General features: G+C 22.9%; 1 protein-coding gene across 1 annotated transcript in view; it reads right to left on the reverse strand.

Moving 5' to 3' along the window:
• LOC122509104 (probable G-protein coupled receptor Mth-like 1) overlaps positions 1-15,503 on the reverse strand; it is a 335,089-nt gene that overhangs the window by 19,587 nt on the left and 299,999 nt on the right. Inside the window, exon 6 of the mRNA XM_043622884.1 lies at positions 6,427-6,565. Within this exon, the coding sequence (XP_043478819.1) occupies positions 6,427-6,565 (139 nt within the window). The remainder of the gene's footprint in view (positions 1-6,426; positions 6,566-15,503) is intronic.

Consider the following 15,503-nt stretch of genomic DNA (forward strand, 5'->3'; position numbering starts at 1 on the left):
AAATCTGAATTTTGGTGTCTTTTTTGTTTGCCTCATAAACTGTGAAATTACCACGAATTCTGATATAAAACATTCAATTTTTTCTATTTCTGACAATAATTTCTTTTTAAATATTTTCATTCTCGAAGAACTATACCATAAAAATTATGTCTTATAAATTATTTAATTAATAATTTTAGTTCAATATTTCAAAATTAATTGAATTTTAAAAGATTTGCGTTTACAATTTTTATAAATAGATGAACTTCAAAAGGTTATATTTTAAATTTTAGAAAATTTCTATCTTGAATGAATTTAATTGAAAATTTTAAAGAACTTAGATTTCTGAAAAATTTTTATAATATTCAAATTCTTCTGAAATTAGTTACATTTGTTATGTATATTTAATTAATTATTAAAAATAAAGAATTTATAGAAGAATTTTAGTTAAAAATACTAAAAAAAAATTGGATTTTGTAGAAGTTACAAATAATGATTGCAAAAATTCAATTCTTTTCAAAAATAATAAAAATCTTCGCAGAAATTCAATTATGTTCAAAAATTTTTTTAAATTCTCATCAAGATTCTAATTATTATTATAAACAATAAAATTCTTCTCCAAAATTCAATTATTTGCAAAAATTTTCCTAAATTTAATGATTTTTAATATCTACTATTTTAATAAAATTCTCCAAAAGAATTCAATTCTTTAAGAAAAATTTTAATAAAATTCTACGCAGACTTTTTTGATTATTTTCATCAATAAGAAGAATTTCACAAAAAGTCAATTATTAAAAATTTGTTATAAATTAGTTCGCAATAATTATTCTATTATTTGCATAAGTAATAAAATTTTTTACAGGGATTCAATTGTTTGCATAAACAAATTTTTTTCAAGAATTCAATTATTTGCATAAACAATAAATTTTTTTCAGGAATTCAATTATTTATTCAATTTTTATTTTTTATTATTAAATAATAATATTCATTGCAGAATTTAAATTATGTTTAAGACCATTTCATTAAAATTCGACGAAAGAATTCAATTATAAAAAAAATTTTCAATTTTTCAATAAATTATTTATTTTTGTATTTAAATAATTGAATTCTGGTAGAATTTTTTTTAATAATTTATTTAAAAATGAATTTTAGAATTCTAGATAATAATTGAATATTAAAAGCAATATAGTGTGAATTTTTAGAAATAATTGAATTTTGAAAAGGTTTGAAATTAAAATCTTTGTAAATTTGAATTTTTTTAAAAATTCAGTTAAACTTTTTTAAAATAAGTTGAAGTTTTTATTTTCTAATATATATATTTTAATTGAAGAATTTCCGAATAATCCAAATTTCATAAAATTGAATTGTAAACAAATGGATTTGAAAATTATCAAAGAACTTTTTCAAAAATTATAAAAAATATATAATTGATTTAAAGAAGAATTTTAGTTAATAATTCTAGAAAATAATAATTTTGAATTGAAAAGATGAAAATGATTTGAAGTTAAAATTTTTTGATTTATCAGTCGAAAGTTTTACTGATCGGCTCATTATAAACAACTCAGAAAGAATGCAATATATTAACAATTTTCATTGCAAAATTTACTCAAAACAAGAAAATAATTCATATATTCTAGAAAATAAATTATCCTTTTTTACTATTTAATATCAAATTGTTTGAAACATATTATTGAAATAAATGAATTGAATAAATAAATTAATAATAATAAATAAATGAAATTATTATTAAAAAGTAAATTTTTAAAAAATTTCAACACCAATAATAAAAGTGGAAAAAATTCTAAAGCAAAAAAGTAATAAATAAAATAACAAAAATAATGGCGCTTAGAAATTAGTGAAATTTTAAAATTATTTTAAAATAATTTTTTAAAAAAATCAATTTTTTTTATATAAAATGAAAAATTTTAACAAAATTTTATTTTCTTTAATCTAGAAATTTGTAAAAAAAAAGAGAATTTATTGCCTTCCTCAGAGGATTCATAAAATATCGACTGGAAAATATTTCACTTTTCTTTCAAGTGTCGCTTATTCCACTGCGAATATTTGTCTATTTTTAAAAAAAAGATCATCGACCCGTTCTCACAGAGGCTGTTTAAATGTATTTTTCTGAAGGAAATTGCCAAACGTTTATTCAAATAAAAGACGCGACGCTTGCGTTTCTACATGCATGTGTATGTAACTTATAATGCTTTTATATATGTGTATACATATAAAAGTGAGGAGGCTATTTCATTCTTCCACACCTTTTTAAAAAAGAGTTGTCGAACTGGTGATCCTTGAAAAGGTGAGCGTCCTTCGCTTCGAAATAGAATCGCATAAAACCCAAGAAGTGTGGACCGGATGCTAAAATTTGTCATTTCTCATATATATGAATTGATTTTTTGTTTGTATTTGTCACGCACGAGAAAATCAGGAGAGACCAAATAATACAAATATATTTCAGTTGAATGTGACATCGCTCTTCAAAATGACGATTAGTAAAATTTAAATCGTTACAAAATTCACAACACATGTCTAGTTAAATAATCCCATCATGATAAGCGAGATCACTAACTTCATAAATTTTTTATTTCCAATACTTTTAAGTGAATCGAAAAAAAAATTTTTTTTTTTCAAAAAGCCTATAATTTGAAATTTATTTATTTTGTTTGTAAAAATCTCTTTTTTTCTTTTGTAAGAAAAGTTGTTGTAATTTTGTACATAGCAAATTTTTTTTTGTTCGACATCTTTAAAAATCTAATTATACAAAAATATAATTTATTTATTAAAATCGACATGTGTGAATAAAAACAATGAGCGAAGAAAATAATGACTAATTAGCGAATTAAAAAATAGAAAAAATAAAAAATTACTAAATTAAGCGAATATAAAATAAATTGACAAACATGTGCGATTGCATAAAGGTTTACTGTCCTGACCGACATTTAAAATTCCTGACACTAATTTGTTCGGTAGCATAGGTCAGAGTAAAACAAAATCTATTTATAGATTAGAGATGAGTAACACTATCTACACCTACAAATACGACTGTGTAATTAAAGTATCAAACTCTAACTACAACAAAATTTCCCCTCTTTTAGATATCAAATAAATTATTTCTTCTCAATATTAAATTGAAATAAATTTATTTTTTATAATTATTTTAATAATTTTCTAGTTTTAAAAAATGTTTACTATTTTTATTTAAAAAAAAGAATTTATTTTCATTGAAAAATTTATTTACAATAAAAAAAAATTTACCAACATAAAAGTAATTTATCTCCAAATAAAAAGTAATTTATTTCAACTAAAATTTTTTTTTAAGATTAATTATTTTAAAAGAACTTAATAAAGAAAAAAAAATTGAACAACAAAAGCAATGTCACCGTCAAGATTTAAAAGTACATTTTCTTTTCGATTTATATGTAAATAACTCATTTTCTCAAGGCGAACTGTGTCAAATTTCTTTCATGCACTAAATCTGTCGTGAAACTCCATGAACAATGCGTTTGGTTTTGAGCTGAAAAGAAATGACTCTTTTCCGCGGCAAAACCACCCGCTGGCTGCAACGAGACTGCGGCAGTCGGCGAAACGACTGGATTTATTATAAATACAAAGATTCTCCTTCGCCAAGATGAGATTTGTGTACATATAAAATTTTGCGAAGATTCTTAAAAATATTCAAAAAAACTGTACGTAAAATTTTTTTTTTTGGAGATAATGCAAAATTAAAAGAATTATTTATAACTGTAAGAAAAATGATTATAATGATAATAATAATTGTAATAATATTAACTCTAGACTCAATTTTATAAAATTAAAAAAAGAGATTAGAAAAATGTAGTTTATTTAAATTTTGACTACACAGAAGTTGGTTCCTAAAGATGTAACTTCCCCCACCTTTTCTCACTCGTAAAGTAAGAGTCGATGCGCGTGCAAGAGCCGAATATTGTGGAAGAGAGACCAGCGGACAATGATATTGTAATTTTTCCTATACTCAAAGCTCGAACTAGATCCGTAAATTTGCTTGAAGTAAAAGTCAGTTTTTTTTAAATGATCCGCAAAGTCCGTAATTTTTTTTGAAAAAGCACGAAAACTTCGTAAATTGTACGATATAATTTGGAGAATTTTAGGAAAGTTAGAAATGATTGCAAAAATTCAATTATTTTCAAAAATAATAAAATTCTCCTAAATAATTCAATTATGTTCAAAAATTTTTTTCAATTCTCGTCAAAATTTCAATCACCTTCATAAATAATAAAATTATTCTTAAAAATTCAATTATTTAAAAAAAATTTCCTCAATTCAATGATTTTCAATATTTACCATTTTAATAAAATTTTGCAAAAGAATTGAATTATTTAAAAAAAAAAAGTTGGATAAAATTCTACGCAAACATTTAATTATTTTCATAAATAATAAAAATTTCCGAGAAATTAAAATTACTTACTTTTTAAAAATTTCTTCTCAATAATTCAATTATTTTCATAAATAATGAAACTCAAAGCAGAATTTCAATTATTTCTCATGCAATTTTAATCTAATTCCTCGAAAAATACAATTAAAACACAATTTTATTAAAATTCGTCGAAAAAATTAAATTATTTAAAAATGTATTGATAAAATTCTTTATGCAAATTTAGTTCTATGAAACATTCAATTATTCAATAAATTACTTATTTTTCTATTTAAATAATTGAATTCTAGTAAAATTTTCTAATAAAAATTGATTAAAAAATAAATTTTATTTAAAATTTTAGATAATAATTAAATATTAAAAGCATTATAGCGCTAATTTATAGAAATAATTGAACTTTGAAAAGGTTTCAATTTTCAAATGAAAATCTTTGGAAATTTTAATTTTTCATACTTTTAACTGACAATTCTGTAGAATTAAGTTTTTTGAAAAAGTTTAATTCAATTTTCTTTGAAATTATTTAAAAGTTTTTATTTTCTAATATATATTAAATTGAAGAATTTCCAAATAATTTAAATTTCGTAAAATTAAAAAAAATTTTAAACAAATAGATTTGAAAATTCTCGAAAATCTTTTTCAAAAGTTATTAAAAATAATTAATTTAGAGAAGAATTTTAATTAAAAACACCAAAAAAAAAATTTAATTTTGGAGAAGTTACAACTTTTTGCAGAAATTCAATTATTTTTACATAAGAGTAATATAATTCTTCGCAGAAATTTAATTATTATTAATTTAATTAGGTATAATTATTTTCAAACAAAATAAAATTGTTTTTGGGGATTTAATTATTTTCATATACAATAAAACTCATCACAGATTTTCAATTATTTAAAAAAAAAATTATAAAATGGTACGCAAACAATTAATTATTTTCATAACTAATAAAAATTTCACTGGAATTCAATTATTTTTAAATTAGTTATAAATTTCTTCGCAATTATTTTATTATTTTCTTAAATAATCAAATTTTTTACGAGGATTCAATTATTTTCGTAATTATTATAATTCTATTGAAGAATTGAATTATTTTTTATAAATAATAAAATTCATTGTATTGCAGAATTTCAATTATTTTTAAAACAATTTTCGTTGAATTCCTCGAAAAATGTAATTATTCTTAAAAATTTTATTAAAATTCGTCAAATGAATTCAATTATATTTAAAAATTAATGTTTTTGTAAAAGTTTAAATGAATTTTTCTTATATTATTTGAAGTTTTTATTATCTAATATTAACATATATATGTTAACATATAATATATATATATGTTATATATATAATATATATATGTTATTATATATGTTAATATATGTTTAATTCAAGAATTTAAATAATTGAATAATTGTATTTTAAATAATTGAATAATTGAAATTTTGTAAAATTGAATTGTAAACAAATGAATTTGAAAATTCTTAAAGAACTTTTTCGATAATTATTAAAAATAATTAGTTAAATAATCTTTAACGTCCGAGATCCTTTATAATGAAATTAATTTATTAAAAATAATTTATTTAAAATAGAATTTTAATTAAAAATTCTTTGAAAACAATAATTAAACATATATTAAATATTTTTTTAAATCCATCCAAATGAAGTGTAAGTAATGAAGTGTCAAGAATATCATAATAAAAATATTTCCTCTATGGAGTAAACAATATTTATTTATTATTTGAAAAAATATCTAAAATATATGAAATTATATATAAATGTTTCGAATCTAGAAAATGATGATAAAATTAATTAAACTTTAAATTAGAAAAGAAAATTTTTTTATGGATTTTGAAAAAAAATTAATGTAACACTAACTGTATTTTATTTTTTTTTTACTATTTTGATGATGTCCATTCACGCGTTAAAATTTGACGCACACATATAGAAACAAGTTTATTCAGAATGAAACGAGTCGTTTGATGAATCGAGCAATCACTTTTATCAGCATTTTTAATGAAATTAACAAAACTTTTCTTACCGTTCAGTGGTGCTTTTCACAAATTCACCCTTCCACAGGCCACACGTCAACTCTCTGGCCGTTGCAACGAAAAACAGGAGATTGATTGCAAGCAAAACACCCACTGGTCCGAAGAAATAGGCCAAAATTTCCATATCGCCTGTAACAAAAACATGTTCATTTATTAACATCTAGTGTAACATCATATAATCAATTTACATAACATTCAAAAATGGAGATAAAAATAAACTTTCCAAAAATTTAGCAATTTTTCTGCTTATCTCTATAGTTTGTTTCTTCATATATTAGTTTTTTAAATCAATTATACTTAAGGATACTTTATAATTTTTTCAAATGAATTTTCAAAGATTAATTTTTTCCAGAATAAATAACGATAGAGATTTCTTTTAATTAAAATATAACTTTGTTTTTTATTCTATAAATAAAGAGCGGAGGAGAAAAACAATTAGTCGAAATTAATGCATTCGTATCACAATGAAATTAAAATTCAAGGATAAAATGTAATTTAATAATTGTTAATTAATTGTCAACCTCAATTTATGACCCGTCTTTCAAATTGCTATAGCGATTCAAATATTTGGCGAACTCTCGGCATTTTCTAAAATTAGACAAGAAATTGGGTGAATAAGGCGACAGAGTTACGGATCAGCCTTGCTTCAATTGATCGTTTTTAATTTTATTTTTCTTCGTCAGTGGACACGATGATAATATAACAGTAAAAATTATAATAATAATAATACATATCAACAATAATTTTAGTAACAATTAACACTAGTAAAATCAACATTTATAAAATTAATTTTAATTTTACTTTCTGATTTTAATTTTTTAATATTACTTAAATAACTCTAAATTTAATGTAACTTTTTGAATTCATGTAATATTTAAATTTGACATACCAAACTCTAAAGTTAATTAAACATCTAATTTTAGATTTTTGAAAAAGTTAATTTTGAAAAATTAATTTAACATATTTTAGGTACAATTTGAATTTTAGTTTTTAATTTTAACTTTACTTAACTTATTTAACTATTACAGGTATCACAGTTAGTCCCCTTTTTATACCCTTAAATTTATAAAATCCCCTAAACCTCTTAAAATTATAAATTTCAGTATTTTTACACTTTTTTTTAAAAAGCATTTTATATTATTTCTCAGTATTTAAACTTCGAAATTTTTTCATAAAAGGTAACAAATATAAAATAACTTTCACTTTTAAGAAAAATAAAAATTGTTTAGAATTTTTGACGAATTGTATTAATTATTAATTTCAGAATAAATTTTACTAAATTAAAAGTATATTTTAGGAATTTTCATCAAATTTACTATGGATATTATAAAATTTACTCTAGAAATAACGATTTTCAATTAAGCAAAATTTACTATTTTCAATGTTAATTTTTATAAAAATCCTTTAAATTTTCTTCGAACTTTACAATTATTAGTTAATAAAAATTCTTATTTTCAGAGTAAATTTCACTATTTTTGAAATAAATTTTTCTAATTATTATAAAAAAAATGCCTTTGAAAATAGTAAAAGTTATTTCCGAAATAACAATTTTTAATATTGAATTTTACAATTTTTAAGGAAATTTTTCCAAGTTCCAAGTTAATTTTACTAATTTTTTCTAACTTCGTATATTGTAAAACTTGTTACAATTCTTGTTGTTATTTGTTAATTATAATTTGTTACTATTTATTACAATTTTGTTATTTGTTAGTTACAACTTGGTACTATTATTATAATTCTGTTATTTGTTAATTACAATTTATTACTATTTATTATATTATAATCTTGTTATTTATTAATTATAATTTGTTATTATTTGTTTTTATTTGTCAATTACTATTTGTTATTATTTATTATTACAATTTTGTTATTATTTATTATTACAATTTTGTTATTATTTGTTAATTTTTGTTTATTATTATTTGTTAATTATTATTTATTATTACAATTTCTCGTTGATAATAAAAAGTTACAATTTGTTATTATACAACTGAATTATTAGTTCGAACAATTATAATAAAAAATATGTAAATAATAATTATTAAAAATTTGAAGAAATAAGTTACGGATTACAAAAAAGGTTCAACGAAAAAATAATTAAATAAATTTTATATAATACAATAATTTTTTCTTAATTTAAAAATTCCCCTTTTTACATTCTCATTTTAAACTGAATTTCCTTTTTGAAAAATATAATCCCCTTTTTATCTAATGTTGCATGAAAAAATCACTGTAATCCCTGCTATTAAAGTAACTCTTACTTTAACTTTTAAAATTATATTTTATTTCAAGTTCGTTTAAATCATAATTCTACTTTTTAAAGTTAGTAATAATGTTACTTCAACTTAAAAATAAATTGAATTTTTTACTTCAACTTTCTTTTAATTAAACTGTTTGAATTTAATTATATTATAACGTAATTCGAAAATTAAATTAAATTTGATAGAATTTTAGAATTTAACAAATTAAATTTACTGTTAATTTTACTAAACTCTAAAGCTCGCTCTAAAGTTAATTGGACTTTTTAATTGTATGTGATTTTAATTTAACTATAAAGTTAATTAAATTTGAACTAAACTTTGATTGTAAATCAAATTTATTAGTTATGAATAATATTATAAATAATAATATAATATAAATGTCTCTATTTATAATTATATTGTATTTAATAAATCTTGTTTTCAGGAAAATAATTTAATTAAGTTATTAAATAAAATTTGATTCACGACTTGCACATTTACCTATTTACAATTTTCATTATTTATAAAGGCAATATCGATGTCGTTAATTAGCAGGGTGGACATTTTATTACTCGCGCTAGAATCTGATAATCGGTTTTCGTGAATAAAACCTGAATATATTTATTGCTAAAGAAGCATAAATGTCGGATTTTAGAGGATGAAAATTCTAGAACAAGGCTGTGAAATTTATCTTTTATTTTTTTTAAAGGGGATTTATTTTAATGAAAGCCACTACCTGAAACAAGTTTTTCATAATATTTCTACACAGGTTATTAAAATTACTACCCGCTGAGGTAATGTTCATATATACACATGTTAATTAGTTTATTTATTCTCCAGATTTATTTATTTCGTGAATAATCGAAATTTATGGTTTTATTATTTATATATAATAAATTGTGATTATTCACGAAATAATCGATTACATTTCTTTTTATTAATTTTTTATTTTCATAATTTAAATTTAATTCACCATATTCAATACAGCAGAGGATATTAAAAGATATTAAAAGATTACATTTCTTTTTATTAATTTTTTATTTTCATAATTTAAATTTAATTCACCATATTCAATATAGCAGAGGATATTAAAAGTTTTAGGTACATTTTTATGTAGAATAAAAAAATTTTGAGAATATTGGTATTTTGGGGTTTCGATTTTTTCGAATCTTAGTTTATTATTATTTCTTTTTTTATTTTTCTATTTTTAGAATTGATTTCTTTAGATTTAGTTATTTATAAAAATCGAGAAATCGAATTTAAAATTTAATTTTTCATTTATTGGCAGAGAATAAATAAAAATGGGAAAAACTGGTTTTTCTGCATTAAAAAAAAAAACAGATTTATTAGAACGAAATCTCTCAGACGAGAGGAAACGATGGAAAATTTTGATTCCGGTGAATCAACACGTGGGTTAGTTTAAATAAATATTCCAAGTAGTCTCGACTATTTTAGCATGGAATTGGATAATCTTTCCGGATCTCTGGGGTATATCTGATGAGAGGAAATATACTAGTTAACCAGCTGATCACACCTTCAGCCCCTTTTATATGCTTCATTTTAATTCCTGGTTGCTCACGGTTGCACGAACACGTGAATCTTACTCGAGAATCTGTTTCACTCTTTCATGTCGAGGACAATATAAAAATTCCTAGAAATCGTTTCATCGACCAAGAAAATACTGAGAAGAATTGCCGCATATTGTATATAAACATTTAATATTTAACAATTGTATTTAATCAATTATTTTAATAAAATAAATTGACTACAATTACGAGATCATACTCGTTAAATTAGATCCAACATAATTGGAAAATTATAAGAAAAAAATTTAATAACAGAATGTAGTCTTATTATTATAAAAAATGTATTATTCAACATTTCATATATTTCAGGATTGCCACGCAACCTGGAAACCTGGAAATGTCAGGGATTTTTATAAACCTTGAAAAAAACCTGGAAAAGTCAGGGAATTTTGATCGCAATCCTGGAAAATTATCGTTTTCTAAAGTTATTGTGCTCATACTTGAAATCTGATTTTTCTTAAATATTTCAAACTTAATTCAATTTCAAAAGAGTTGAGTTTACAATTTTCATAAATAGATAAACTTCAAAAAGGTTTTAATTTAAAATTTTGTAAAATTTCAATTTTGAATGAATTAGTTACAAAATAAAAATTTCACAGGAATTCTATTATTTACAAATTCTTTATAAATTTCTTAGCAATAATTCAATTATTTTCATAAATAATCAAAATTTTTGCAGAGATTCAATTATTTTAATAAATAATAAAAAACTTTATAGGTTTTCAATTATTTTCATAAATAATTAAACTCATCGCAGAATTTCAATTATTTTTAATACAATTTTAATGAAAAATTTCTCAAAAAATGTAATAATTCTTAAAAATTCTATGACAACTCATCAAAGAAATTCAATAATTTTAAAAAGCCGGACTGTAATTTATTTATTAGAATTTAAGTATTATTGTCAAAACATTTGTAATTAAATTTCTTGAAAGAATTAAATTATTTTCAAAAATTTCAATGAAAATATTTTTAACAATTCAATTTTTTTTCAATATAATTTTAATGAAATTCTTTGTAGAAATTTAGTTAATTTCAATAATTTATGAAAATTCAATTACTATTTCAATTAAATTTCACAAAAGAGTTCAATTATTTAAAAAGAAATATTAAAATTCGTCTCAATAAGAATTCAATTATTTTCAAAAGTATTATGTAATAAAATTCTTTTCTGAAATTCAATTATGGTTAAAAGTTTAAAAAAATCCTGATTTCAATTATCTTTATAAATATTAAATAATAAAATTTTTCTGCAAAATTCAATTATTTTCAAAGATTTCAATAAAATTCTTGGCAAAATTTTAATTATTTTCAAAAACTTTTCTCAGTTCAATCAAATTTTTTCCAGACTTTCAATTATTTTTAATTCAATTTCAATGGAATTTCTCAAAAAATGTAATTATTCTTAAAAATTTTATTAAAATTCTTCAAAGAAATTCAATAATTTTAAAAAGCCTTCCTATAATTTATTTATTAGAATTTAAGTTTTATTGCAGAAAAATTAATTTCAATTTATCAAAATTCAACTATTTTCAATATCTACTATTTCAATAAAATTTCACAAAAGAATTCAGTTATTTAAAAAGAAATATTATTAAAGTTTGTCTCAAGAATTCAATTATTTTCAAAAATTTTAATAAAATTCTTGGCAAAATTCAAATTATTTTTAATACATGAAGGAATGGGAATTTATTATTCGGTAATTAAAATTAAAGGTGGAAGAACTTAACAATCTTAAAATGTTTAAATATATATTTAATTAATTATTAAAAATAATGTATTTATAGAAGACTTTTAGTTAAAATTACTAAGAAATTGAATTTTGAAAAAGTTACAAATAATTGCAGAAATTTCATTATTTTCAAAAAGTAATAAAATTCTTCACAGAAATTCAATTATTTTCAAAATTTTTTTTAAAAATTCACTTGAAAATTTCAATTGTCTTTATAAATAATAAAATTTTTCTCCAAAATTCAATTACTTTTAAAAATTTTAATAAAATTTCTCTCCAAAATTCAATTATTTTCAAAAATTTTAATAAAATTCTTGGAAGAATTTCAATTATTTTCAAAAATTTTTTTCGATTCAATCAAATTTTTTACAAAGATTCAATTATTTTTAATACAATTTTAATCTAATTTCTCGAAAAATGAAATTACTCTTACAAATTTTATTGAAATTCGTCAAAAGAATTTTAATTACCTATTTAAAAATTTGATGATAAAATTCATTAAATGAGATTTTAATTTTAAAAAACATTCAATTCTTCAAAAAATTATTTATTGTTGTATTTAAATAATTGAATTCTCGTAGAATTTTCTAAGAAAAATTGATTTAAATATGAATTTCAGTTAAAATTTTAGATAATAATTAAATATTAAACTCTTTAAATTTGAATTAGTAAAAATGTTTTCTGATTTAAATTAGTGACTGACTTTTTGCTTTGAATGTTTGAATTTTTTATACTTTTCACTAAAAATTGTGTAGATTCAATTCTTTTGGAAAAGTTTAATTGAATTTTTGTTTAAGTTATTTGAAGTTTTTATTTTCTAATATATATTTTATTGAAGAATTTCCGAATAATCACCTTACTTTGCCCATTATTTTGCCAAACTTCTCTTATGGTTTGCCATATACTTTGCCAACTACAGTTCAAAATTTTGATTTAATGAAAAATTAATTTTTATTGTCGCCATTCTTTAACCATATGGTCAAACTTAGTGCCATATTTCGCCATCCTTTACCCATATTTTCCCATAGTTTGCCATCTTTTACATATTCTATGAAATCCCAGAAAAACGTGAACCAAAAAATTCAAACCATTTTCTACAATAAATAAAACAGGTTCCAGATAAAAAATATAGAGAGAAAATCTTTTACCAAATTGCAACCGAACGCAGAAGAAGTGTAATAAATATTTTCCCCAGTTCTCTACAATTCCATTCATAATTGGATCAATATTCATGATTAAATTTAATGAAAAAGATAAGTCTTTCCAGCAACGTTTACAATATACAACGAATCTCGAATCACAGAGAGCTTTCATTATATTCGTTTGCAATTTGCATCAATCTCGTAAATATTTTTCCCTCGAGAATGAATTTCATTTCGAGTGACATATGTAAAGTTTGTTATCCCGGTTATATATATATGTGTGTATATATAATTTTTTTTTGTTTCGCGTTGCTCTCATCAGTCATAAAGTTATCTACGAGACACATTTTTCTCCCGACTCGAGTTGCTGCTCGACATTGTGCATTCATACGAAACGAATCAGGAGTAATTACAAGAACAGGATGAAGCAATTTGGAAAATGGAAACGAAAATTAAAATAAAAGAGAAAGAGAGAGGAACACGTTGTGAAATCAGAGTATAACGAAGTGCGAGACCATCAAGTAATAAACTATTAGTTCCTGAAACAACATGTATACACTTACTCTGCTTGTTCTGAACGTAAAGTAACTAGTTTCGAATTGATATAAACGTTTTTGGTCCATGAGAATGAAAGAAGGGGTCGAAGGTCTAATCGAGTTGGACGTGCCAGTGCCATAAAGCATTGAACGGCACGCGTGAACATAATTCATTTATGTTTGTTATGGGTTGCCATGGAGTGAGATATAACTCGGCGAAACAGCTATTGTTGGCGTTACGCCAAAATCAAGTAAATATAGACAGTGTACACTTTTCCCAAGCGGCATAAGAAATCGCACGTCCTTTAGACTTTCGGCAATTCTGCATTGTCGATCGACAACTGAATTAAGGAGTTGAATAAAAAGTGAGGCTCTTCAAGTTTTTCAATTTTTGGCAACAGGCTCACCTTTGTCTCGTTGCTGCTTGCAAAAAAAAAGAAACGAAACAGTTGGTTAAGGTTCAATTTTATTTTTAGAGACTACTAACCACCTTGCCCCGTAATCCCCGTCTCATCATTCATTGTCCGTGGATATACGAAACTGGAATGAGAAATTTTCTTAACGACCTACGAACAAGAGGCGAATTCTAACAAGAAACTTTAGCGCAATTCGCATCATTGATTTTATCCTCTTTTTAATTGACAAAACTTGATGATTTTTTAAGATTAATACTCCAATCGACTATGGTACCCATAATCAGAACTTAGGCATAAGGCTCGCTTAAGGCTCAAGGCTCACTTACGGCTTAAGACTAGTCTAAAGCCAAAACCTTGTCTAAAACTTAGGAGCGAACTTAGACATAAGGCTCACTTAAGGCTCAAGACTTGTTTGAAGCTCAAAACTCGTCCAAAATTTAGGACTGAACTTAGAAATAAGGCTCGCTTAAGGCTCAAGTCTTGTTTGAAGCTCAAAACTCGTCCAAAATTTAGGACTGAACTTAGAAATAAGGCTCGCTTAAGGCTCAAGTCTTGTTTGAAGCTCAAAACTCGTCCAAAATTTAGGACTGAACTTAGAAATAAGGCTCGCTTAAGGCTCAAGTCTTGTTTGAAGCTAAAAATTTGTCTAAAACTTAAGACATAAGGCTCGATTAAGGCTCAAGGCTCACTTATGGCTCAAGACTTGTCTGAAGCCAAAACCTTGTCTAAAACTTAGGAGCGAACTTAGACATAAGGCTCACTTAAGGCTCAAGACTTGTTTGAAGCTCAAAACTCGTTCAAAATTTAGTATACTGAATTTAGATGTAAGGCTAGCTTGAGGCTCACGGCTCACTTGAAGCTCAATACTTGTTTGAAGCTAAAAACTCATCTAAGACTTCAGACTGAACTAAAAGATGAGGCTCGCTTAAGACTCACTTAAGGCTGAACATCTTTTGAAGCTAACAACACGTCTAAAATTAAAGATTCGTCTAAGGCTTAAGACCCGCTTAAGGCTAAAGAGCTGTTTAAACCTAAAAACTCTTCCAAGATTAGTCTAAGATTAGATTAGATTAGATTAGTCTAAGATGTAAAATTCGCTCAAGGCTTGTCTGAAGATTTATCTTTGCTTATGACCTTACATTGTTCTAAAACATTTCTTGAGATTTGGGTGAGCTTCAAAGCATTAACGACTTTTTAGTTTGAATCAAGTGTTGAACCATCAGTGTGCCTTAAGCCTAAAATAAGCATTAAATGTCTCTCAGGCCAATCTTATGTTATAGACGCATTTTTGGCTTCAAACAAGTATTTAGCCTTAAGTAAGCCTTGAGCCTTAAGCGAGCCTTATGTCAAAGTTCAGTTTTAATTTTTAGACGACTTTTTAGCTTTAAACAAGTCTCGAACCTTGAGCCTTAATC

This window comes from Leptopilina heterotoma, unplaced genomic scaffold, assembly GCF_015476425.1.
Source record: "Leptopilina heterotoma isolate Lh14 unplaced genomic scaffold, ASM1547642v1 Lhet_6, whole genome shotgun sequence".
NCBI lineage: Eukaryota > Metazoa > Arthropoda > Insecta > Hymenoptera > Figitidae > Leptopilina > Leptopilina heterotoma.